Here is a 26,445-nt window from a genome sequence, read left to right as displayed (position 1 = left end):
ATAGATTTCCACATCACCCATGAGGTACTAATGCTGACGCATTTTTATCTTCAGTGGAGCAGACCTACTGGAAAAACCACTTTAAAAAAAACGCGTCAGCACCCAATCAGCAGACAATGTTTTTTAAATAAATTTTTAATATTTATTTTTTATTAATTGTACATTGTATAAATAATTGTAAAAATAATATATTTATTTAATCTTTATTAATAATTTATTTAACATAAAATATTCGTTAAAAATAATAATTTAGAATAAATGTTTATGTAATGTTTATGTAACATTTATTAAACATAAAATATTTGTTTAAGATAACAGTTTTAAAAAAATGTTTAAGTAATGTTTAGTTAACATTTATTAAATATTTACTTATATTTTTACATAATGAAATAATATTCGTTTAAAATAATAATTTAGAATAAATGTTTATATAAGGTTTATTTAACATTTATTTAATATTTATATATTTTCACTTTTACATGAATTATTTATTTGCATAATTGATGAATGAATATTGAAGAAACAATCTAATGTTTATTTAATCTTTATATGCATTAAATTATATAAAATAAATAAAATAACTAACTATTAAAATAAATAAAAAACCTAATAAAATAACTAACAATTATTTTGATATTTATTTCAATCATGTTATTTCCCACACAGCACATGATATCATTCGAATATTCTGTAGTCATACTGTGAATATACGTACTGTACATAATATACTGAGAATATTTCTATAACATCTCTTACAGTATATTATTTTTCGTATATTCTCAGAATAATAATAATGACATAACCTGTGCTAATTGGATGAGCGTGGTCACGTGGTTTTCTTCTCGAGATCGTGCCGACTGCAGCATGCTGCAGGCACATGTTTTGCCATTGTTAAACATTGTATGAGGTTACGTGATTCACGATCCGCTGTGTAGTTGCTGTGATTGTCGAGTAAAAAATCTTTGAAAAGTACCTGAAAATAAGAAAGGTATGTATACTTTTAATTCCTTGCATCTCATGTAAATATATATTTAAATATATTCCTATATTTGTCATTGAAGAATATGCCAAAAGATGTACCGTTTCATGAACTTTCCAAGAAAGCCAAAATACGGAGATTAAACGCTGAACATGAAGAAAAACTTAGTTCAACCGATTCTTCAAATGAATTCGATCAATCGGATATTCAACAATCATATACTTACGTTAGAAACAATAACTGCAAAATATCAGATTTTCTTCATCATCTTCAAAATGAATCAGAACCTTCTCATCATTCTGAACTTTCTCATCATTCTGAACTTTCTCGTCATTCCGAACTTGGTCATTATTATGAATTTTCTGATAACTTTGAATATTCTGAATACTCTAGTTTTGAATACGAGGCTAATGATTCTGGAGATAATATTTTACATGAAAATATCGATCCTAATGATTTCTCGCCGCATTCACCATCTAACTCAAGCAGTTCTCAATCTAGCAAAAATTCGGTTTCTGGGAACTGGAAAGTGCTTAAATTTCTTCGCAGTTGGGCTTTGAAACATAATATAACACACGAAGCTATTTCAGACTTACTTAAAGGTTTGAAAGAAAATCACGAATGTTTTGCTAATGATGAAGCTCAATTACCTGTCAGTGCACGAACATTGTTAAAAACAAAAGTAAAGTTAATTAAAAAAGTTGTTGAGCCTGGCTATTATATCCACATTGGATTACAAAAACAATTATTAAAAATTGCTCCTAAGTATTTAAAAACCGTAGATTCTTTTAAATTATTAATAAATATCGATGGATTACCTCTGTTCAAAAGTTCACCTGATCAAGTATATCCTATATTATGCACTGTAGTATCCATTCCACAGTTACGTAACAAAGTGTTTTCTATAGGAATATATTACGGTAAAGATAAACCTTTAAATTTAGAAGATTATTTACAAGATTTTATTACAGAAATTAATACACTTCATGAGAATGGCCTTTCTTTTGGGAGTCGCACTGTACAGTTAAATGGTATTTATTTTGTTTGCGATGCTCCAGCAAAAAGTTTAATCATGGGAACAGTATCGCATACAGGTTTTTATTCCTGCACTAGATGCACTGTTCGCGGTGTTACGTCGGACAACCGGCGAATCTTTCTTGATTTAGAAAGTTCTGCTCGCACTTGTGAAGATTTTTTACAATGGAAAGATCCAAAGTTTCGTCGTAAAAATACTCCTCTTACTAATATTGTGGGTTTAGATTTTGTGCATCATTTTGTTCTTGATTATTTACACTTGCAATGCCTTGGAGTAATGCGTTCGATGATAGTAAATATGTGGTACAAGGGAGCAATTCCTCATAGAGAGACTTTCGGCTGCTCAAATCGAATTGATGTCAACTCTTCTTGTTCGATTTCAACACTGCATTCCTGTAGAATTTGCAAGGAAACCTAGAGAACTAGACATTGTTTTGCGGTGGAAAGCAACAGAATTTCGATTATTTATTCTGTATATAGGACCAATTATTCTAAAAAGTGTTCTGAGTGAAAAGAAATATATTCATTTCTTAGAATTTAATTTTGCAATGAGAATTTTATTAAACTCAAATCTTTGCAAAGAACAAGAACTTCGTCAATTTGCCAAAGCACTTTTAAAACACTTTGTTCAGTCGACTATAATATTATATAATCAAAACTTTATTGCCCACAATTTTCATAACAATATTCACATAACTGATGATGCAGATTATTTTGTCGACAAATTAGATGATTTTACCTTATACATACGGTATCTGCATTTCCCTTCGAAAATTATATAGCAAAATATTAAGAAAAAAGTTAGAGGACGTAATAAGCCACTTGAACAAATCGGACGACGAATTGAGGAAATAATGTCGTTTGAGTTTAATTATTTCACAGATCTAGATAATAAATTTCCAAAGTTTTTATATCCCCATAATGTTGGTCCGATATTACCAGATTGTACACGTCAGTACCGTGGTGTTGCTCTTGAAAAATTTAAAATATTTAATAAAAGTCCAAATAACTGCTGTGGTACTGCTACCGGAACTATTATTCAAATTGAAAACATAGCGTTTTTTTAGCGTTTGCAGATTCCAATTGTTATCGGTAGAGAATTTATTAACAAACGTAATTTCTATACTATACCTTCCGAGAGTTCCCGCGTAGGAGTATTTAAAGTTAATAAACTGTCTAATCTCAAAAAGTGGCCATTGTCAGAAATTAGTATAAAATATGTACAATTGCCGTACAAAAATAGCTATGTCGTATCTTCCATTTTACACTGTGACACGCTTTAATTGCTTAATTGAGCAATATATAATACATTTTCAAATGCTATATCTTACTTTTCTATTTCACTCTATTCTTTTCTCTTTTTTCTGGTATTTTGTGTATAAATATATATGCATATATAATCGTTAACATATGTAACAAGAAACATATCAGGTAAAAATTATTCATATATATATGTACATTTATATATATAAAATATTAATATTTATACACATATATGTATGTGTGTGTATTAATTTGTCTATAATATATGTATATGTATATATATATATATATATATATATATATATTATTATATATAGTATTACAAAATATTATTCAGAACATTATGTATCCAAAAAGCTTATGTAATAAAATATTTTACATATATTCTATATATATGTAAAATATTTTACATAAGTTTATTAGACACATAATGTTCTGAACATGTATATATTCTATACATTTATGTATTCTATACATATTATGTATAAAAAAAAAAAATGTATATATTTTACATTTATTCTATACATACATATATATATATATTTCTTTTGTATTTTCAGAGCAGTTACGATTGCAATGAGTTATTTAATAAATTCGGCAGATACAATTCTGCTGAAAGAGGACGAGAGTTCATTACATGATGTATACGATAATGGTAGTAATAAAAAATCAGTATTTATTGCAAAAACGCATACCGAGGATGATATAGCACAGTGGTTTGTTGTTTATTTTGAAAGTGACGAAGAAGAAGATATTGAGAGTTTCAACGATCTTATTCCGTCTTCATGGATTACATCGAGTGGGACATTGAGTTGGTATCCTATGAATGAACATCAAGCAACAATACATAAATTGGTAAAACAGTGCGCAAAACCTAATTTGAAGTGGAATTGTTTTTCCATCAAAAAGATAGAAGAAAACATTGGTAAATTTTATGACGAGATAATTGTTTCGTTCATGATTTGTCTACCATTTTACGCATTTTTGTCATAACTTTTGTTTATAACTTTTACAGAAAATTATGATCGAGGAATGAAAATGCTCGTAAAAATTGCAAAAAATCCTAATGCCACGTTATATTCAGATATGGAGGAAAAAGGAAAGGGAAAACGATTAAAAAGAGCGAATATTAAATATTTTGATGATTTGGAAGAAAACAACGAGGAAAGAAACAAAGAAAATAATTTTGAAAAGAAACGAAATATGCAACTGATGTTACCACCACTTCCAAAATTAAAGAAACCGACGCGAGAAAGTCAACCATTGTCTGACAAAATGAATAAAAAAGTGAAACAGTTATGCAGAGACAAAGCCTCATCATCTTTGGATAATAATGAACAACTGCCGAGTGTTGTCTCAGATGAGATAAACATTCCTCATACAGTACCGGAGAACAAAAGTTACATGGAACGTAAGGGATTAAAACTCTTAAAAGAAAGATCCTTTGTGACAGAAATGCATAAACCAACATCTGCAACAATTGCTTCAGAAGAAATATGCAAATTTGTGGATCAAATAAGCGGATGTAAGATACGTTCTAAAATAAATCATAAATGTGCTTACACCTTAGAAGGAACAGTTACATTAGAATCTCTTGCAGATGCAATTTGTCATTTCAATGGTATGTTGACTATCTTTGTCTATATATCAATGTAAGGTTTTATTATTGCATAGTATATATTCTATAGTAAGTCAAGATATATTTTTAATTAAAATATGCAACTCTTAGTGCAGATCACAACTAAAATTTGTTTATTTTATAATTCAATTAGCAAACGGATTGAGTGCAAATTGTAGGCAATAAAATCATTACATAAATCAACTTTAATTTTTGGCAGCTTGTTATTGATTATTCAAATTTAGTAAATGTTAATAAAATATTGTTTTATATATATCAATCCTATCCTATTTTAAAATTATTAATACGATTTTAAAAATAATTTTCTTCTAAAATTATTAATACTATAATAAAATAAATATAATAGTAAAATAATTATTAAAAATAAATCAAATATTTTAATATGTCAATATTTCATATCAAATATTAAATTAGCTTACAATCCAATATTTCATACCAATTATTGAAGTGTCACAAAATCAATAACTTTTGAATCCAATATTAATTTAATATCACTTCTTTTCTTATAATTATTATTTTGTATTATTTTCAGCTGAAATATCATCATGTAAATTAATCTTACGTAAGACGGACAAAAATGTTGAAAGTTTTCTGGAAACACAGACGATAAACAAACCTGAAACTAACAATCCCGCTCCTATTACAGTACAAGATTTGGACGAATTTCCATTAACAAATTTAGATGATCTAAAGAAAATCGAGCGGAGACTTAAAAAAGACGAAACTTTTCATTTGAAAATGGTAAGATATTTGATTTTTTTTCAAACTTTATTTCAATTTTATACAATTTTAATTTTATACAATTTCAATTTTATACACAATTAAAATTTTATACCATTTGTAGGTCGAAGCTTTACATTTACAAATTAAGGGAGAATCGATTCAAAAACAAGTAAACTCCGTGCTTCGAATGATTCTACATGATACGTTGGCAAGTCTGTTTAATTGGAAAGGTCAACGAGGAACTAAATTGAAATTAGCAAAACGCCGAATTAGCAAAATAATGATCGGTAAGATCATATTATTTCACAATTAAATCTGTTGAGATTTTTTTGTAATTTATAGGTTTTATTTGTGTGTTTTAATGTTATTTATATTTCTTTTTACAGAAGCAGTGGCTAAGGAATTTCCTATAATAAATGAAACCATGTTTGGTAGGAAAGCGGGACCATGGTTGGCTCAGGCCAGCTTTCGTATAAAAAAGTAAATATTATCACATATTTTACATTATATAACATTTTTGTAATGAATTTGATTATGACATATACAGGGTGATTCAAAATAACCTGATGTCCTTGCAATGCCATATTCTTGAGCGAATTCTGAGACGATTTTTCCTTTTACAAAATTTTGTCCGAAGCTTAGTTTTCGAGTTATAATTGAAAATAGGTAGCAACTTACGAGTTCAATACAACGGGCAGGCAGGGACGCGCAATGTATAATGAGACTGTCAAGTGTTTACTGTCGTCTCATGACGCATTGCACCGTCCCTGCCTGTCCGTTGTATCGGACTCGTAAGTAGCAAATTATTTTCAATTATAACTCGAAAACTAAGCTTCGGACAAAATTTTGTAAAAGGAAAAATCGTCTCAGAATTCGCTCAAGAATATGGCATTGCAAGGACATCAGGTTATTTTGAATCACCCTGTATATCAATCAAAGATTTATAAGTACTTAGAAGTGATCAGATTGCACAATATTGAAATGTTGCAATTTGATTACTTTTGTATGTGTGTGATAGTACTTATAAATCTTTGATTCATATATGCATGCCATTATATTTGTTATTGTTTATTAATATTAATATATTTGTAACATTAACAGATATATGAAGAAAGACAATGAAATTCATTCAAACAACGACGAGAGTTCTGAAAATGAGAGTTTTGTAAACGAAGAGAGTAATGAAGATAGCGAATAAAAAAATAATAATAATTACACGGAAAAAAGATTAATTAATATAGGGACAGCTAAAATCTTAGCTGTCCCTATATTAGCTAATATTTTGCTATAGTAACTAATCTTTTTTTTCCGTGTAATAATATAAATATACAAAAATAATATTATATTAAAAAAAGCATTTGAATATATTATTAATGAGATGGCAGTAAAGGATTAATATAGTTATTGTGATTGTTATATTAATTAAAGAAAATATATAGATTATAAGTTTAGGATTTAAAATTAATAAGGTATATTTTTAGTTTTAGAATAAATATTAAGCAATTATTAAATTTTTGATACATAAAACATAAGAAATATATTATACATATATATGCATTATATATGTACATTTATATTTTTATATATTATATCAGAGTTATAAATTCAAATGTATAACAAAGTATGTATAACAAAGTTGTATAGCATTTGCACATTAAAAGAATATCTTTAAAATATGTTTATTAATTATTTATCTAAAGCAATTTAAAATATAAAATAAATATTTTTTACAATTATAAATAAACATTTAAAAACATTTGTTTAAATATTAAAATAAATATTTTTTAAATATTAAGAAACATTTTTCCAAATGTTAAAATAAACATTTTTTAATGAATAAAAGAGGACTTAACACATTATTTTAACGTTTTTTAGAATGTTTTAAAAAATGTTTTCCAAAAATTTTTACAAACATTTTAAAAAACATTGTTTGCTGATTGGGCATTAGTACCTCATGGGTGACGTGGAAATCTATTGAAATATTTTCACTTAATAAATTTAATAATAAATTTATTTTTAATAAATTTTAATAAATTTTTAAAAATTTTAATAAATAGGGAGAAGAATCCACTCATAATTAAATAGTGCCGCTCCTAACGCTCGGCGGCGTTGACCCTAGCGGCTGCAGCAAGCGCGGTATGGAGACAAAAAAAGGGGTATACCGCGGAAATCGGCTGAAATGTTCAACAAATTCCGAGCACTGTCCTAGCAAAACAAGTAAACAGCGAGCATCTTGGTAAAAATTGAGATAAATACGCTACGCTCATAGTCAGTGTGCAACGGAAAGTCTGTGTGTTACCGTGCAGCTTTGTTTCACATTTCTCATTTTGCAATATTATCGTTTTATAAAATATCGTTTTTATATTTTTTTAAATTTCTGTTTAATTGTTATTTAATTTGGGTGGAGTTCCGATTAGCGGAACTTTCCGATTTTTTTGAAACTCCACTATTTTATGTAGTTTGGCGCGCTGATTACGAATATGATAATGAAAATTGCCGACTAGGTCATTTTCAAGGTCAAAACAAGGTCAGAAAAAGTGAAAAAAGATCACTTTTTTGAGATTATTTCGAGAAATATTGATGTAACAAAAAAATGTTTCAAATAAAAGTTGTGTAGTTTTTGTAAAAATACATCATTTATCCTATGCATTTTTTGTGTAAAACTGATAAATTTCGAGAAAATTGACGTTAAAAATTAAAAACTTTGGTAAACAGGTAGGGGGGGTTCGGGGGGACGAAAAAAGAAGGGTTAGGGGGGGAGAAGCCCCCCCCGAGGGGGCAGAAGGCGCAGGCGGAGAGGGGGGTGCAGGGGGAAGGGCTCTGCCCCTCCCACCGCCTATTACATGGCTAGTCACTATGATTTTTTAATGGTTATACATTTGAACAATCGCTCACTTCCCACGAAATATCGAAATGATGAACTATTATTTATACGGTTTCTTAATTAAATACTTTTATTATTATTATTTCGAAATATTTCACACTCCAGAGACGCGGTTTTTAGGACGATAGTAATTTAACAAATAACAATAGTTAAAGTTGTAAAAAATTATTATAAAATCGAGTCTTGGAAAACCGAACGACGAGTACGCTGCCTGATGGTGCTCAGCGCTCACGAAGCTATCATTGCTGGCGTCGCATGTTTTCTTATAAAATGCATATTTCCGCAAATTTTCAATGAATCGATCTGAAAATTTTCAGAAATCTTCCTTTAGTGGTGAGGAACAAATGTATCACTGGAAGTTGTTCCAAATTTCAAGTTTCCTCGATACTTTTTGTCGGCGAAACTAAAAAAACATGGTTACCGATTGGCCTCAATTTGCAATTAATTATTATTAAACAATAGGCGATTTTCAGCTTCTTTATTGTTTTGTAGGCATCGCTAGACTATACTGCATGCGTATACCAAATTTCAAACAATTTCAATAAAATTTGCTCAAATTACGACGATTTATATCTTAAAATCTTATTGAATTTGGGGATAAAAATTTTTCAGTTTTTTATTTTTATTATTAAAAATAAGCATCAAACAAAAAAACTGCAAAAAGAAAAAAGTTCCGTCTCGTCGTCCTCTACAAGTCTATATTTAAAAAAAATTAATTTTGCGACTTTCAAAATTTTCATGCTCTGAGACGTTTAGACAATACTTTTACACGATTTGAGCGCAGAGCGAGTTCTTTGATCCGCGCCCTCAATTATTATCTCATTTATTATTTAAAAATAAAATAATTATGTTTTGAAAGTACTTTCAAAATATTTACTATTTGTCAATCGTTTTTCATTACTTTATTTTAGGGAATATTAAATTAGAAAAATAGACTGTCAATTCAATTCGTCGTGTTGGTCTGTGTGCAGATCATTTAATGCTAACTCATTTAAGGGAGAAGGCAAGAAAATATTAAAACGCGATGCTGTGCCAATTCGATTTAATGATTTGATAAAAGAAGAAAAATCTGAGGCAGCTATGGAAATAGGAGAGATGCAAAGAGCAAAAAAAGAACAAAACTAAATAAAAGAAATGGAGGAAGTAGGAAATGGAAGAAGTAGGAAATACATATAATAACGCAATTGCAGGAACATCATTTAATATTGATCATAATGATAAAATAAATAAGCAATTATTAGATCGATTCAAACAAACTTATCTTCCAACAAAATTAAATTTTGACAAATCATTAGAAGAAGAAGATATTACAGAATGGATGCATTTAGAACCTGTAAGATATGAAAACATTGATAAGTGTGATCTGTTAATGACAAAATTGTGAAAAAGAATATAATCCAGAAAAGATAATTAAAAGTTTAAAACGTGAAAATATTCGTTTGCGGCAGACTATAAAGCGTTTAAAATTGCGTTTACAACGTCGCCAAGTACCTAAGAAAAAAATAAATAAAAAAAATAACAAAAAAAAAATACAAAATTTAATTAATGAACAAAATCTGCATTCCGTTGCAAAAGCAATGATTAATTAACAACTCTATACTCCACATGCGGCATATACAGAGGAAGAAAAAACTCTTTTGAAATAGCTTTTTTATTATTCGGCATCTGCATTGCGTCGTTTACGAAAGGCAGGTTGCAATTTTTCTGCAGAACGAACTATTAGAAGATGGCACGAAGAATTTAATATAATACCAGGATTTTGTGATGTTATATTCCGCAAATTGCAGAAAAAAATTTCAAAGTTGCCTGTAGAACAAAGAGTTTGTGCTTTAAAATGGGATGAAATGTATATAAAATCATATGAAGAATACTCATTTAGTCTGGATCAAATAGAAGGACTCGTTGATTTTGGGCCTTTAGGAAGGAAAAGTGAAAGGACAAAATGCGTATTTGTATTTTGTGTGGATAGTATAAATGCGCTTCATCCATGGCGTCAACCGCTAGTATATTTTCTCCAAGGAAAATGTATGAAAGCGGAAGAAATAGTGATTTTAATGAAAGAATGCTTAGATAGATTGAGCAAAACGGGTGCTGATGTACGACTTATAACGTGCGATCAAGGTCCATCTAATCAAAGCGCTTATGCTCAACTTGATGTGCACTCAGATAAGACATATTTTATACATAATAAAAAAAAATATTATGCATCATTTGATTTTCCACATTTGGTAAAAAGATTGGCAAGTTTGTTAAGAAAACATAAATATTTGTATTGCGATGGAAAAATAATAGCATCATATCCCGATTATGAAATAACATGGTCTATTGATTAAGTATGTACTGATAGGAATTATTAGAAAGAAAGGAAGAGTGGCTAAGCCGGGAAAGCTCCCGGCTTAGCCACTCGCGCCCTGATATTTTTTCTCTCTTCCTTTCTTTCTAATAATTCCTATCAGTACATACTGATTCTCCATATGTAAGAACAATGTACTAAAATTTTCGTACACTTTAAGTATCTTGAACCAGAGATCGGTGTGCAAATTTAACTGTCTCACGTAGACTAACAAATTAATTTCTTTAAGAAAAATTATAATTTCGCACTAACATCCCGCGACGGCTCTCTATGCCTTTCTATTATATTAATTGATTGTTATCATTTGAGCCTTTCCTTTATATGTGTTAGATTGTTAATTAAAAATGTATATCTTTGTTTATTTTACATTATGTCGTAATTTTTCGTAAATTGTACTCTAAAATTCAAGATTACAATTTGCACACTTTCTTGCGACGGTTCATAACTATAGTCTTCTTAAATTATAGATGAAAAGATTGTTTTTACTGTTTAGCTTGCATTCGTGTTTAATATGCGAGTATTTTTGCATTTATTATAGTTTACGTGTAAACGCCCAACCCTGGATTTTACTATTCAAAATAAGTTATTGATCATTACTGTATGAAATATCTATAAGAGTTTATAATCTTTTTAAATATTGACAAAAATGCAACATTTTATTTACACACGCGTACGCACACACACACACACACACACACACACACACACACACACACACACACACACACAAAATTATAGAAGTAATTTATTAAAATAATTTAAATGTACATTTTCAAATTACACAGGTTATTGAAAATAACTGATCTTTTGCTAAATAAACTGTAAATGCAAAAATAAATGCTACAATACATGTATTTACAATACGTGTGTATTTATATTTCAAATCTGATTGATATACATAATCATGTTTTACAAGTATGCATTACCGACACTTTGTAGATATAGCACATATCGGAACCAAAAAGTCGTGGACATAGCACGGAAGAGACCCAAAAGATCGTGGACATTACCTACGGGATTCGTGGACATTGGCTACGTAGTTCAATGTGCACGTTTTGTGCACATAGAGGCGCTAGCCCACAGAAACACGAAAAATGCGGGCATGTCCACTCTCAGTCTTCTCTCTGCTTTGACTATAAAAATATTAGTGATTAACGGTATTTTTATATCTGTTATTTTGTAACTGTATCGAAAACTCATTGTTGTAACTAATTATTAATTTTTTTTAATACCAGTTATTTTATAACTTTGTACGTATTTTATTCGTCGTTTCGGAATGTAATATCATAGAGAAACCTGAGAGGGGCCATGCCGTCGTTTTTCGTACGACGCTTTTTCTAGGCCGTACAGTAGCGCTAACTGGATCCATTTTTTGAGCCGGCAGAACTACATGGCTAGATCCACTTTTCGCTATGGTAAGGCCGGCGTCACATAGAACCCGTAATCCGTAATCCGCACCGGAAGTCCGCAAAAGTTACTAGGGATTGCGTCTGTCTGTATTTTAGATATTTCATGTATAAATGTTCCCTCACTTACGGCGTTTGACGCGTAAATTTTAGGTTTTGTTGTCAGTGTTCACGATGACTTCTGTATATTCTGCAGTAAATAATATTTTATATTAAATGCTATTTGATATATGCAAGCTGTTATAAATATAAATTATTAATAAATGTATCTTATTTTACAGCGAATGAAATGTGGCTATTGCGGGTGGATAATGTCGGACGACATAAACGAATTAATAAAACATAAATGTTTTGTAACACTCGATGAGGAAGTATGCTAAATAGCGTAAAGTGACTTCCAATCGAGTACGAAGAGGTATTGGTTCCCTGATACACTCTTGTTTTGTAATACCTGGTCCAACCAATATTAATAGTCTTTGAAATGTTTCAGGTGACATTCTAAAGTAATTGAAATACTTGTCTGAATCATTCAATTGCATTTCTAGTACCAAGTTGTTGCTTGCTCCTTGCAATCGTCTTCTTTCCTGCTGAAATATCGGTCGCACCCAGCACTTGCGCTTCTGTTTTTTTGGCACTTTCCAGTCTCTTCAATTTTAAATAAATTGTAAACATGTAAATCACTCTATTGTACGTTAGTTTTCTCAGAGAGAAGCCTGAGAGACGCTACGGCCAGGTTTTACGTGATCCGCCAAAGCGATACGCCATCTGTGGACCTAAAATGTGGACATTGGAACTACGTAGCCATGTGCACAATTTTTGGTTTCGTTCCGTGCTATGTCCACGAAGGATCGATAATACAGAGTAATGTGCACTGTTACGTCTGGTTACTAGACGTGTGTAGAGAATTCTGTAATATCGACTATTAGCGCAAAATTTGAAATGTCTCCTTATTTTTTAGTCACCCTGCATTCACCGGGTTTACTAGGGATACAGGAGGTAACAATCTATCGTATGAAAAGGATATGAATAAAATCAAATAAAAATAGTTTAAATTAGCTTACCTAATTTTAATTAGGAGCAAAGCCTTATAGATACGTCTTAATAATGCAGATATTACACTGCTAAATATAAACCAAATAACTCAGTGTTTTCAACTGAACAATGCAGAGAAAAATAGTATATAGAACTTAATATGACCTAACAGTGAGTCTGCTGGAAGAGAACTGTCTCACGAGCGATGATGTACGTTGGTCCTCTTGTGGTGGGGAGTAGGCCCTCGAGAGTATCGCATAGATTTTTAATCGTCACATCGGCTTCTTGATACGTTGGAATATCGTTTGGCTGGAAGTTGATATGCAGCTCGTTTTCGTTTATAGAAGATAGCCGATGGATAAGATGGGTGTCTGGTAACCTTTGCTTATTTTATTCTTATCTCTTCACTTATTTGTCCAATGCATTGTTCAATTATGCAGTATTCTTATAGCTATAGTATAATTAATATTTTTATAACTAATAATACAGTTAACACTAATCATAACTTCAATCTTGCTCTTTGGATGAATTTTAGATGGACTTGTACAGATCTCTTTAATAATGTTCTGTTCATTGAATTTTACCATTGTCGGGACATCACACCACCCCCCTTAAGTAACAAATACCGATAGTACTTTACTAAGGGATTTGTTTACTTCCATCTAATTTAGCCTGTAAATCTCGAAACGAATGGACTATGGGTACGGCTTGTGTAAGTTGTTCGTGTGTTTCTGTTGGTTGTGCATTTATTATCGTTGGCGTATTGTGTGTGGTTTCGTTCGCAGCGCTCTTGTTTACATGTGTTTCTTGCTTTGGTTCTGATTGGTTCTGTTTTTTGTTAGCGAGATATAATAACAAGTGTGTGAAAGAGTTCCAAATAGCTGCTAGTAAATGCAGACTACATCCGTATGCTGCATGTAGTGCATAACCATGAATTAGAGTATCGAATATTATTTTGATTAACCTGATTATTATAAATATTCCAAATATTCCGGCCGTTGCAGCGCCAAAAGTAGTAAATCCGTTCCATATTTTTGACAAAGTATTATTGTAAATTTTATTCAAGGAATTTTCATCTAACAAATTTTGTAAAGAAACGGTATCGGAAGGGATTGATTGTCCTGTAAAGCCTCGAGCGATGGTATGTAAAACAGCGCTTTTTTCAGCGGGGAACATAATATGATCTCTTAATTCTTCTAAGTCTTGTTGAGAATAAATACCGCTAGTAGCCAAAGATTTGGGTGCCAAGTATTTCCAAGAGAGTTTTGTTAATGGTTTAATTTCCTGTGGCGGTGTTGTCATAGCAGGTGTTGGGTTTAGCTGTATCCAGTTTTCGTCAATATTGTAAAGTATTGGAAGAAGGGAGTTGCAGTCTCTAAGTGTATGATGTTTAGTAATGATTCGTGATTTTGAAGTCATGTATAATGAGGTGTTTTTGAAAGTGATCGGTAGTTTTGTATGACAAGTGTTTGATTTTCGGACAGTTACTTTAATAGGTATACATTTAATTACATGGATCGCCTCTCCAGCTGTGACTGCCATGTAGCCAGGCATCTTCATAAGCCTGAATGCAAACTCATCAGGTAATATTGTTGCTAAAGACAAGGTATTTTGAATTACCTGTTTCTCCAGTTCACATTTTTGCAATATTATGTCCTGGTAAAGAGAGGTTATCTGATTTCTGATATGCCTCTCCACATACACAAATTTTGAGTTTACATAGGTGAACATGTCCAAATTTGTTACGGCAGTCTTTGACATTGTCTTAAAGATGTTTCCTTTCTCAGTCTCGAAGATGAACAGTTTGGGATGTTCTGTTCCAAGTAATGTGTATCCGCAAGTAGTATGTTTACGTGTTTGTGTAAGAGCAAAAGTCGTGTCCTGTGTCTCTAAACTGAATATAATAGTGTGTTGTGCGCCTAACAACCCTTGAAACTTGGTAGCAGTCTCTTCAAATAAAACATCATATGCTTCAAACCCACAAGCTGTTATTGGCATGCTTTGCCAAAACGTATATCCATCATCCGAGTCTACACAGGTTTCTTCGCTCAAATCGCAAATTGTGCCAGATTTTAGTATTATTTTTCCTGCGTTTAGTTTTACTGATACATAAGCGGTTTTTAACAATATTTTTACTGTGGCTTGAACTATTACATCATCCCAGGTACCGTAATAGTCTGAATATTGAACGCCCTTACAAGTTCCGTCTACTTTTATCTTTCCTGCTATAGTGACACTACGATAGTAAGTATTATTAGGTTTTAATCCGTCTATAATGTCTGATTCTCCTATCCTGAGAAGCCCTTCCCTATGCATTTGAACGCATCTACTGCGTGATGTTTCTTGTAAGTAACTGGCGTATCCATTATGCACAGCTGCAATATGAGAGTGCATGCCGCAGTGGTATATGGTTCGTATGATCTCAACTTTACATTGTATAACTTCGGTGTGTGTGTAGCTGGCTAATTGTAGTAATTGTATATATGAAGTCGTAGTTATCGGTGTGTCATATTCAAATCGCATTCACCTGATCTTAGCAAAGAAATTGTGGTTACGTTGAGGTAGGTTCCTCCGCAATCGTATGCAATAATGGCGTTCGTACCAGAGAGCAAGGTTGAAGTCAGTAGGATGGCGAAACTTGCCTGTGAGTAAAATATTTTAATTAATACAATAAATTGATAACAATTAATAATTAATGATTTTAAATGGTTAACTAATGATATCATTATAACGCGTTTCTATATTTTTATTATACGTAGATCCGGGAATCTGGGCTGTGTTTACAACTTAAGTCATGATTAATTATCACTTTCCTTCATCCCGGTTCAATTGTATGCGCAGATTTGGATAACTTTAGTTTATTAACATGTACCACGCGATGTTTTCCTTTAAAGTTAATTTTTACATTGTTCATAGGTAACATTTCAATGATCTCGTAGGGTCCCGAATATTGATCAGAAAATTTGCTCTTTATGGGTTCTTTTAATAAATAAACCTTATCATTAATCTTGAATTTTTGGACATTTACTTTTTGATCGTAATATTTTTTACTTTTTTCTTTTGATTTTATTAGATTTTCTTTGGCTATTTCTTGAGATAATTTTAAAGTATTAAAAAGGTTGGTCAAGTAATCTTGATAAGGTAATTCCATATATTCTTCTAAAATAGTGGTAGAAGTAGTATATGGTAGGTATGGGGCGTCACAACAAACCCCCACCACCTACCCCATATTTGACCCACTGACCTACATTTGGTCTGGCGTCAAAACAAATGACGTCACAGGGAGGGGAGAGGGAAAAGATGGCGGCAGTGGGTCCAACATGATGGACGTCTACAAGATGGCGGCTGTTGACAAGATGGCGGCTATTGACAAGATGGCGGCTGTTGACAAGTGATTTTTATTTTTCGGAATTGAGAAAAATCCAAGCTGGGTTCGAACCTGGATCGCTGGATTTCTAGTCCTGGTCCTAGTCTGCTGGGCTACCTATACATCTAATGATAGTAAAATGGTGTATCGTATTTATGGCTATGGGACCTGGTAGGGAGGGGATGTATATATGCTGGGACCGCGTCTATATGATGTACCCCGGACTCTGTGGCAGGTATGGAACATGTAAACAAACGACGTCACACAGTCGCCTCTAGTCTGCGAAGGGAAGGGATGTATATATGTTGGGGCCGCGTCTATACGAGGTACCCCGGACTCTCTGGCAGATATGGAGCATGTAAACAAACGACGTCACACAGTCGCCTCTAGTCTGCGAAGGGAAGGGATGTATATATGTTGGGGCCGCGTCTATACGAGGTACCCCGGACTCTCTGGCAGATATGGAGCATGTAAACAAACGACGTCACACAGTCGCCTCTAGTCTGCGAAGGGAAGGGATGTATATGTGCTGGGGCCGCGTCTATATGAGGTACCCCGGACTCTCTGGCACGTATAGCGAACAAAAGAATGACGTCGCAGCGACGAATGATCATTCGACTTTTAGTTTGATATTTGGTGTGATGGTTAAGGGGTCGAGCGCGCGATATTGCGTGAACGGGGTGAGCGTCAGCCACCCGTTTTCGCAGATTGAACGTGCTGTAAGAATTGACGATGGCGAGTGGAGCGTGCAGGAACATGCGAAAAGGGAAGGAAACAAATGCAAGAAATGGAATACAAAAATATGTTTATTTGCAACAATTTTTTTCTTAAAAGTACATGGTCGAACGTTATAGACAAAAATATTTTATTTATTTGGAGAGTTTTCAGAGAGTCATAAACAAATCCATATATGCAAGAAAAATGTACGTTCGTATAGATTACAATTTTCGCTGCAACTTGATTATCCGTACAATTTGATTGAAGTAAAGTGCAATTAATTCTAAAAATATTATTTCAAAGTATGTATCGAGAAATGTTAAATCTTTTAGTTGCAAACGTACATTATGTTGAATATTGTGACAATTAGTGTTTATAGTGTGTTTTACAATGTTACTTTCGATGAAGTTCTTGGGTAAATTTATCTGTATTTCATTAATAAGATATTTAGAGCAATCATTAACACTGTTTGCGATTATATTTAACTGATTTAAATTAGCGTTTACGCAATCGAGTAAGTTTTCCAGTCCGAGAAAAGTAGTCTTTTGCATTGCTATTGCGTAGGAATATGTTCGTGGTTTCTTCGGAGTATGGATGATTTCTTCTGCAGCCAAGTTACTTCCCGAAGAAGGCTCTTCTTGCTCCTGATATTTTAATAGCAGGGCTCTTGCTCCATAGGTGGTGGTGAAATTTATAATTATCTTCTTGATAATAATAGAGTTAGACTTAACACTATTTCCATTTAAATAATCAGTCATAAGTTCCATGTTTTCTTGAAATTGCTGCCACTCCACCATGTTGAAGCAAATACCCTCGGCTCCCTTGGAAGTAAATTTAACAGCGGGTTGGAAATCAAACTCGTCATCGTTGATTGAAGTTTGCAACCCAACATGAATTTTTTTCGTATATGAGGAGTTGAGTCCGTAAGTGGTGTTGGCTAACATCATATAATTTTGCTCAAATTTTTCTCCATTGAAGTATCTTGCTCCGGAAATGTCACCGCGCACTTCGTGATGTTCAGAATTTAAAATTTCTTTGCGTTTACTCATGATACTAGTTTTCACGTAGACACAAAATGAAATACAAAAATGCTGTATCTTCTTTATTGTTGCTGCTGTTGTTACTGCTGTTGCTGCTGCTGCTGAACCCGCACGTTCGAATGTCAGAAAACGAATGATTAAAATTTTCCCAATCGCATGGAGTAGAAAATCGGAAAAGTAGTGGGAAAATGCGTGCGCATAAAAATTTTGAGTCATCTGATTGGATACGATGTTTATTGCTTCTACATTTTCTCGAACTCTCTTAAAAACGACCGTTGATAAAAGAAGGCGTAAGGACATCGGTTCGTGCGCTGTTACATCCTGCACAGTCTCGCATTACAATTATTCGGAAAAAAATCACAAAGGGTACAAAAGGAAGAGAAACTGAGGACTGAGGAATGAGAAAAAATTAAAATATTGCAGTCAACGGAATTTTTACGAGCTTTCATCCTAAAAAGCTCTAAAACTATAAATCTCCAATCCGATAAAACTATTTATTTACACTTGGACCCTGGAAAAATTACATTTTAAACATATGGAATCTAAAGGGTTAGACAAAAAAAAGATCGGAAATATCCGTACCGTTAAAAAAAGAAGCAATTTACAATAGGGTAAGCAAATGTAAACCTTTTTATATTACACGTGAAAGTTTATTACTGTGAGTTTTCGAAATTAAGTTTTGCTCACGTACTAACTCTCAATTAAATTGTAAAAAGTTATAGGAAAAGAATATCGACATCGTCCGAAGGGTATTTTTTATCTGATAAACCCTTCGAACACTAAAGTAATATACACCTTGTAAAGTTGCCGCCAATGTGCGGAAATCTTTGTGAAAGATGTACAACTTGAAACTGATTGATTTTTTTGATCCGACTGAAGGTATAAATAGGAAGTTTGAGACGGAGAAAAATCGCATTTCAAAATTCTCAGTGTAGTGGACAACACGCGTCGTGTTTCTTCGTATCGTGAATTCGGGCGAAATTATCTTGAGTACGCGAAAATGGTTGAGAATTTAAGAAAAACCGTCGAGACATGCTTACTACTGTCACGCGCTTTGTGCGGACTCGATGTGAGCAGATATTTATCGCTGTTATCAGACAACGATGAAAAAAATTTTGAAGTGTTTGCGAAATTTGCGGGGCTGTGTCCTAGTGCAGTGCTAGCGGTGCTATTTCGCTTGGGGCATTTTGCCTCCTATCAGACTTGTAATCTACGCGGGTGAAGTTATCGAAATGAGAAGTATTTTCGGTGATGGAGAAGTGGAGGATGCGGGTGGGCATATAGCTTTTCTATTATTTTATTTTCATCGATCGATTTCGGAAGCAAGTGAAAACGGTGAGTTTATATTCCAATTTTTATTATATATATATGTATATATAATTTTCAAAAATTAAAAGAGTAAAATCTTTTAGGAGTAGAACATCGGAATGTATCGCCTCGCAGGATCGCGGGGGTGAGAGGAGTGCAACGTATTGCACGTCCTGAAGAGTATACTCCTCCTCACGGAATAAGGCGACGGGCTGATACTTCACCCGAAGCCGGACCCTCACGTGAGTCTTATCACACATTCTTTTATGAAAAATAAGCATTTCATATTGGTAAATTTTTTTAAAATAATGAAATATTAAATGTTTTTAGGGCGTGCACGTATCGAGCTCACACCTGAGCCACCTCTCGTTAACTTGGATAGCGAGAGCGAGGAAGAAGAAGTTGGAACTCACGAAGTGAGTTCATTTGACGAGGAAGAGATTTTTTCACCAGGTGAGTAATGAGAAATTTATCGCAGTAAGAAAATGGATAAAAATTTTTTATCCGATAAAAAACAATGGTGAATTTTTTAGAGTTTAACCAAGAAGGTGAAAATACAATAATAATAGAAGATTCGGAGGAGGAGGAGGAGGATGAGGATGATGATGATAATGAGGTACAAGAGGAAGATATGGGGGAGGAGCTGAGTGGAACGGAAGAACAGACTCTAGAGGAACTTTTGAGGGAAAGAGGTAAATACAATTATACATTTTTGCATAGATAACGCTTTCATATTCGAATACCTTTATTCTAACCGGAGGAAATTTTTAGGAATTGTTTTCCCGGAAATTTCTTACTCACCGGAATATTAGTGATCAATGATCAACACGATCAACGGTGAACAAGAAAGGGAATAATCCTGTATAAAGGTGAGAGAATTTAATATGAAATGTATTACTATTTTTAATTTTAACAACGCGTAAAATTCGAGTATGGAAGTGTAAAAACAATAATTTTAAAGATAAACTAATTCGTTTGTTTTTGATTTTTCCAGTTCAGTTTGGTGGAGGAGGGGGAGGAATGGAAGAAAACACGCAGCAGCAGCAGCAGTCGGCGGAAAATCAAGCCGAAGAAACCGACGACAACGAGATAGGAGTTCGTGGGGAGGGAAGACTGGAGAGAGAAGAGGATGAGGAAGCGTTGTTTCCGGAGAATCAGGTTGGTGCGCCGGAACAGATCGCGAATCATAACGGGGATAATTTTAATTATTTAGATTTAATAAGGGAAAACGTGCGTGAGTTTAGAAATTTCGGTGTAGTAGGGAGAGAGGCTGGTTTTCGCCTTCGATCATTACCAGAGGGGGAGGAGGTTTACGCGTGGTTAGAAAACGCGTTTCGCGAGCTTCACGCGTACGCGGTACTTTCCTGTGTTCCCGGTGATTACATCGGACTTAGTTTCGATTCCCCGAATCTTTCACACGGGCCCGCGGGTATTTCGTTCCGACCATCTCGTGATTTGACTCACGAGAATATCTGGAACCTCGTGAGTTCGTTAGCTCAAAGCTCCGGGGGCTTGAACGTAGCGCAAGAATTCAATATCCACGTTTACCGTGTCACTCCTCCTACGGGTCGTGCGGGTAATGCGCTTGATATCGCTGGTAAACGCTCGATTTTAACGATATCCAACTCGGATAACTTATGTTTTCCTCGCGCACTCGTAACGGCGCAAATTTACAATGAACGTGGTAATTTACGTACGGGTAGCCTACAAGAAAGATGGAACGCCGTGAGATACCGTCATTCCTCGTTACAACGTGAGTTGGCACGTGATTTAACGAGGAAAGTCGGTATTACAATTCCAGAAGAGGGTTGCGGTATTCGCAAAATCGAGCATTTTCAGCAATATTTAGCCGCGGAAAACATCGCGATAATGGTTTATAGCGCGGAAACTTTTGGTCACGGGGGTAAAGTCTTATTTGATGGAAATGCGATACTAGCCTCACTACATCGCAAACCGGTCGCGTGTTTAAACATATTACATCACGCTGAATTACGACATTACAGCGTTATTTTAAATTTAAGAGCCGCCGCGGGTAGCCGAGGTTATTGTGTACCGTGTAACGTCGGTTACCGCAGCGATGTAAGGGGACACCGATGCTCAAATAAATGCCCTCGGTGTTACGCGGTACCTTCGTGCGAGCGATTCGACGCGGAACGTATTCATTGCAAAAATTGTAATCGCGAATTTTTCAATCACGCGTGTCTTGAGCATCATCGTGCGCAAAAATCATACGATGGGCAATCGTCTCGTAGCGTTTGCAACACCGTATGTTTTTGCGAAGAATGCGGTCGTTTAATCGAGCGTAATAGACAACACGAATGCGGTGTGACTTACTGTTCAACGTGTCGTTCTGCCCAGCCGTTGAATCATCTTTGTCACATGCTTCCTCTCCCTCACAAAGCTAATTTCCGTACTAACGACACGGAGCACATTTTGGGAGAGGGAGGAGAGCAACAACAAAACGCGGGTGAGTGCGTACTTAAAACAGAAAGTCGCGTCGCATTCGTGTTTTACGATTTCGAGACGCGACAGGATGACACGCTTCAAGGTACCGCGAGTGTAAATATTCACGTACCTACACTTTGCGTCGCGCAGCAGATTTGCGAAACGTGTGCCGAGATTGAGGATACTTCGGTGCGCTGTCGGTGGTGCGGTATTCGTGAATACATATTTCGTCGTGATCCTGTAAAGGAGTTTGTAGATTTCGCGACACGTCCGACTAAATATTTTAAACACATAATTTGTATAGCTCATAACGCGAAAGCATTCGATGCGCAATTTATCCTACGCTATATTGTTGAGAGCGGAACCGCCTTAGAACCGCGGGTAATCTTAAACGGGACGAAAATTGTAGTACTAACAGTGGGACATACGAAATTTATCGATAGTATTAATTATATGCCAATGCGTTTATCGGAGTTACCGAAGGCTTTTGGCCTGACGAATACTTCGGACAAAGGCATTTTTCCGCATTTATTTAATACCAACGATAATCAGTCATATGTCGGTCCGTTGCCGGATATTCGATATTATTCACCCGATAGTATGAATACGAACGAGCGAGAAAAGTTTTTAGCGTGGCACGCGGAAATGATTCGTACGAATTATGTGTTTGATTTCGAATGCGAGATATTGCGTTACTGTCGCAACGACGTGAATGTTCTGAGACGCGCGTGTATGTCTTTCAGAAAGATTTTCTTGAAGTGCGGTCGCGTGTGTCCGTTCGAGGAATGCACAACAATCGCTTCCACGTGTATGAGGGTTTTTAGAAAAAACTTTTTACGTGAAAGAGAAATTGGAATAATTCCACCGGGCGGGTACAGACGCGCGAATACCCAATCGCGGAAGGCGCTTCAGTGGCTGGTGTGGAAGGAGCGCGAGCTCGGACATAACATCACCCACGCAGGACGCACTCGGGAATATCGTCTGCAAGACGGCACGCTAGTCGATGGTTATTACGAGTCGGTGGAAAACGGTATAACACACTATCACGTGTTGCAATTCCACGGTTGTTTTTGGCACGGATGTCCGTCGTGTTTTAAGATTAATCGCGATAGGGAACTAACGGTAAACAACGAACGCGGCGATACGATTGATTTGCGTTATGAGCGCACCATCGCAACAACGTATCGTCTTCGAAGACGGGGGTACTCGGTGATAGAGAAGTGGGAATGCGTCTTTGATCGCGAAATGATGGAAAATAGGGAAATGCGTGAATTTTTACAAAATCACCCGATGATAGAAATTGAGCCGCTCAACCCGCGCGATGCGTTCTACGGTGGACGTACGGGGAACATCGTGACGCGGTACGAGATTACGGATACGGAGAAGATACGTTACGTGGATGTGTGTTCTCTGTACCCGTACGTACTGAAGACCGGGGTTTTCCCGATCGGACATCCCACGGTGTACGTCGCGGAGGAATGCTCGACTCTAATTGGCATAGGACCGTGTTACAATTTTGATTCCGTCGAAGGTCTCGTGCGTTGCAGGGTACTCCCTCCGAGTGATCTCTTTCACCCCGTATTACCCTATCGCGTGCGTGGAAAGCTACTATTCGCGTTGTGTCGCAGTTGTTGCGAAACATTTTCACACGAAGAATGTACCCACGAGCCGTCCGAGCGAGAATTCGAGGGTACGTGGGTATCGCTTGAATTGCGCAAAGCCGCAAATTCGACAAAGGTTATCTCGTAACGAGGGTTTGTGAGATTTGGCAATACACCACAGCTCGCTACGATCCCGATACACAGCAGGGTGGATTATTTACGGAATATATAAACACATTTTTAAAATTGAAACAAGAAGCTAGCGGATGGCCGAGCGAGTGTGAGGATGACGTGTCTAAAGAACAATATCTTCGCGACTACGAGAAAACCGAGGGTGTCGTTCTCGATAAGCAAAACATCGCGAAAAATCCTGGTTTGCGCTCGGTCGCGAAGCTATGTTTAAATTCTTTTTGGGGGAAATTTGGTCAACGATCCAACCTGCCGAATACCGAGATCGTAAAAACTCAACAGCGTTTAGCGAGTTTACTCACGAGTCCTCAGCATGAGATAATCGAAATATTACCCGTAAACGAGGAAGTGATGTATGTTTCGTGGCGACTGCGAGAAGAGCTGGACGTACCCTCGCCTCTTACTAACGTAGTTATAGCGGCTTTCACGACGGCACAGGCGCGTCTTGTATTATACGAATATTTAGATAAATTGAATCGTCGCGTTTTATATTACGATACCGACTCGTGTATTTACGTGAGCAGCGGTGTCTCCGATGAATACGAAGTGCGTAAAGGTAATTTCCTAGGCGATATGACGGACGAACTCGAGAGCTATGGTCGCGGTAGCTATATCGAGGCGTTTGTATCGGGTGGTCCGAAATTTTACGCATACGTGGTTCGCACAGCGGAAGGGCAAACGCGAGAAGTTTGCAAAGTAAAGGGCATAACTCTAAATTTCGAAAACTCACGCTTAGTTAATTTTAATAGTATTAGGGAATTATTATTACGTAAAGAGCGAGAAGGTCAAGAGAAGGAGGAGGAAGGGACGGAGTCGGCAACGGTAGAATCGCGTTCGATAAATCTATGTTTCAGAGCAATTCGACGTACAGCCTTTCACGAAATAATAACACGCGACGAAGTGAAAGCTTGCACACCCGTGTTGCTAAAACGTAGATTTCTCGACAGTCGTTGTTCCGTCCCTTATGGATATTTATCCGAACGCTAATTGTTATTTCACGATGCTGTTCCTTCGCTCTATTTTATTATTTAAATAATTACACGCATGTTTTCCCCATATATGTAAAGTTTATAAATTTTTTTGTAAAAAGTAAATAAAAATTGTGTTGTAAAAATAGAATAAGAATAGGCTAAGAAAATGATAAAATTATAGAAAAAAGTCATGTAAAGATTTAAGAAATAATAAAATTGTTTATATTTTATATCGTTTTTGCTTTGTATTTATATTCTGAAAAAATAATTCTCCAATGATTTTTCTCCAAGTTTATTTTCCCCTTTCTCTCTCTCTCTCTCTCCCCACATACATTCACGTAAAACGACTATTTTTGCCCAATTCTTTCCGTGGAAAGCAGCTTTTCATCGTGGGGGAGTATCATAAGCTCATGAACTCACTCCCCCGCGCGCGCAGGCGCTGACGCGAGCAATTCCGCTTGTTCAGCATTTACGCTTGTCCAGCTTCTCCGGTCTGAATTAGCTCGTAAAAGACCGCCGCGAAGTACGCTGGCGCGCGCGCACCTCCGCCGCGGAATGCCCTCTGCCGCGATGGTAAGCTTACTTCATCGTACCGTTACACGGCTTTTTTTATGTTAGTGAAGACACGAGCGGTGTTCATTTCACAAGATGGACGTACGCTGGAAACATCCCTGGACGGCTATTGTCAGCGGTCCCACCGGCTGTGGTAAAACGGTCTTTGTAAAATCCTTTCTCAAATATTTACCCGAAATGGCCGATGTTTCTTTTGAAAGAGTCTTATTTTATTACGCCGAATGGCAAGACGCATATCGTCAACTACAATACATGTTTGCGAAAACAAAAGAGAAAGTGGGAGGACATGGAAGAGGGGAGGGTAAAATAAAGAGAAATATAATCGAGTTTCGCGAAGGGCTACCGCAAACGGACGATTATTCTTGCGATCCTCTCGCACCAAAATTGGTGATAATCGACGATCTTATGAGAGAATCATCCTCGTGCGACGTAATCGTGGATCTTTTTACAAAGGGTAGTCATCATAAGAATCTCAGTGTTATACTCATCACGCAAAATCTATTTCACCAGGGACGCGGACAGCGCGACATATCTCTTAATTCTAACTACATAACCGTCTTCAAGAATCCGCGCGATCGCGCTCAAATTCGCCATCTCGCGCGACAAGTGTACCCTCATGACCCAAAGTTTCTAGAAGAAGCATACTTTGACGCAACCTCACGCCCTCACGGATATTTATTACTCGATCTGAAACAATCGACTCCGGACAAATATCGATTTCGGACAAACATCTTTCCCGACGATGCGTTGCATTACGTCTACGTACCGCGCAGATCATTCTCAAGCGTATAAAAAGTATGTACTTGCGTTCGCGTGACGTCAGTTGCGAGAGACTTTCACACGATGAAAGAAGCGGTAGCAGCGTCAGACAGTGCAACGAAAACCGCTAAACGTTCGATCGGAAAGAGAAACGTTTGTCT

At 35.4% G+C, this 26,445-nt stretch overlaps 3 protein-coding genes and 1 pseudogene across 4 annotated transcripts; 3 read left to right on the top strand and 1 right to left on the bottom strand.

Annotated features, from left to right (window-relative positions):
• Positions 1 to 714: 714 nt before the first annotated feature.
• Positions 715 to 10,115, top strand: LOC137000000 (uncharacterized). Of its 2 annotated transcripts, XM_067355479.1 has the most exons (7): positions 715 to 988; positions 3,838 to 4,202; positions 4,293 to 4,898; positions 5,449 to 5,657; positions 5,761 to 5,926; positions 6,026 to 6,119; positions 6,741 to 10,115. In XM_067355479.1, the coding sequence occupies exons 2-7, from the start codon at positions 3,854 to 3,856 to the stop codon at positions 6,835 to 6,837; spliced, it is 1,521 nt and encodes a 506-aa protein (XP_067211580.1). In that variant the 5' UTR covers positions 715 to 988; positions 3,838 to 3,853; the 3' UTR covers positions 6,838 to 10,115. The 2 variants fall into 2 exon arrangements, with proteins under 2 accessions (XP_067211580.1, XP_067211579.1); XM_067355478.1 differs by lacking the exon at positions 715 to 988 and having other exon boundaries at positions 3,589 to 4,202.
• Positions 10,116 to 13,136: 3,021 nt separating this feature from the next.
• LOC137000005 (uncharacterized) lies at positions 13,137 to 14,874 on the bottom strand. The gene has a single exon (XM_067355489.1). The coding sequence runs from the start codon at positions 14,872 to 14,874 to the stop codon at positions 13,954 to 13,956; it is 921 nt and encodes a 306-aa protein (XP_067211590.1). The 3' UTR covers positions 13,137 to 13,953.
• A 3,872-nt stretch (positions 14,875 to 18,746) lies between these two features.
• LOC137000196 (uncharacterized) lies at positions 18,747 to 22,042 on the top strand. The gene is made up of 3 exons (XM_067356152.1): positions 18,747 to 19,988; positions 20,077 to 21,825; positions 22,028 to 22,042. The coding sequence occupies exons 2-3, from the start codon at positions 20,767 to 20,769 to the stop codon at positions 22,040 to 22,042; spliced, it is 1,074 nt and encodes a 357-aa protein (XP_067212253.1). The 5' UTR covers positions 18,747 to 19,988; positions 20,077 to 20,766.
• A 4-nt stretch (positions 22,043 to 22,046) lies between these two features.
• LOC136999997 (uncharacterized) lies at positions 22,047 to 25,020 on the top strand (annotated as a pseudogene).
• Positions 25,021 to 26,445: the final 1,425 nt, after the last annotated feature.

This window comes from Linepithema humile, chromosome 5 (genome assembly GCF_040581485.1).
Source record: "Linepithema humile isolate Giens D197 chromosome 5, Lhum_UNIL_v1.0, whole genome shotgun sequence".
Lineage (NCBI taxonomy): Eukaryota > Metazoa > Arthropoda > Insecta > Hymenoptera > Formicidae > Linepithema > Linepithema humile.
The sequence above is the reverse complement of the archived record's forward strand: the minus strand, read 5'-3'. Positions and strand labels throughout refer to the sequence as shown.

Bases quoted from the DNA above. Each gene is read 5' to 3' on its own strand.
- LOC137000000 (XM_067355478.1), top strand. From the start codon at position 3,719: ATGTATATATTCTATACATTTATGTATTCTATACATATTATGTATAAA. The intron at 4,203-4,292 runs GTAAATTTTATG...TAACTTTTACAG, and splicing joins AAAGATAGAAGAAAACATTG to AAAATTATGATCGAGGAATG. The intron at 5,927-6,025 runs GTAAGATCATAT...TTCTTTTTACAG, and splicing joins AATTAGCAAAATAATGATCG to AAGCAGTGGCTAAGGAATTT.
- LOC137000005 (XM_067355489.1), bottom strand. From the start codon at position 14,874: ATGAAGATGCCTGGCTACATGGCAGTCACAGCTGGAGAGGCGATCCAT.
- LOC137000196 (XM_067356152.1), top strand. From the start codon at position 20,767: ATGGAAGAAAACACGCAGCAGCAGCAGCAGTCGGCGGAAAATCAAGCC.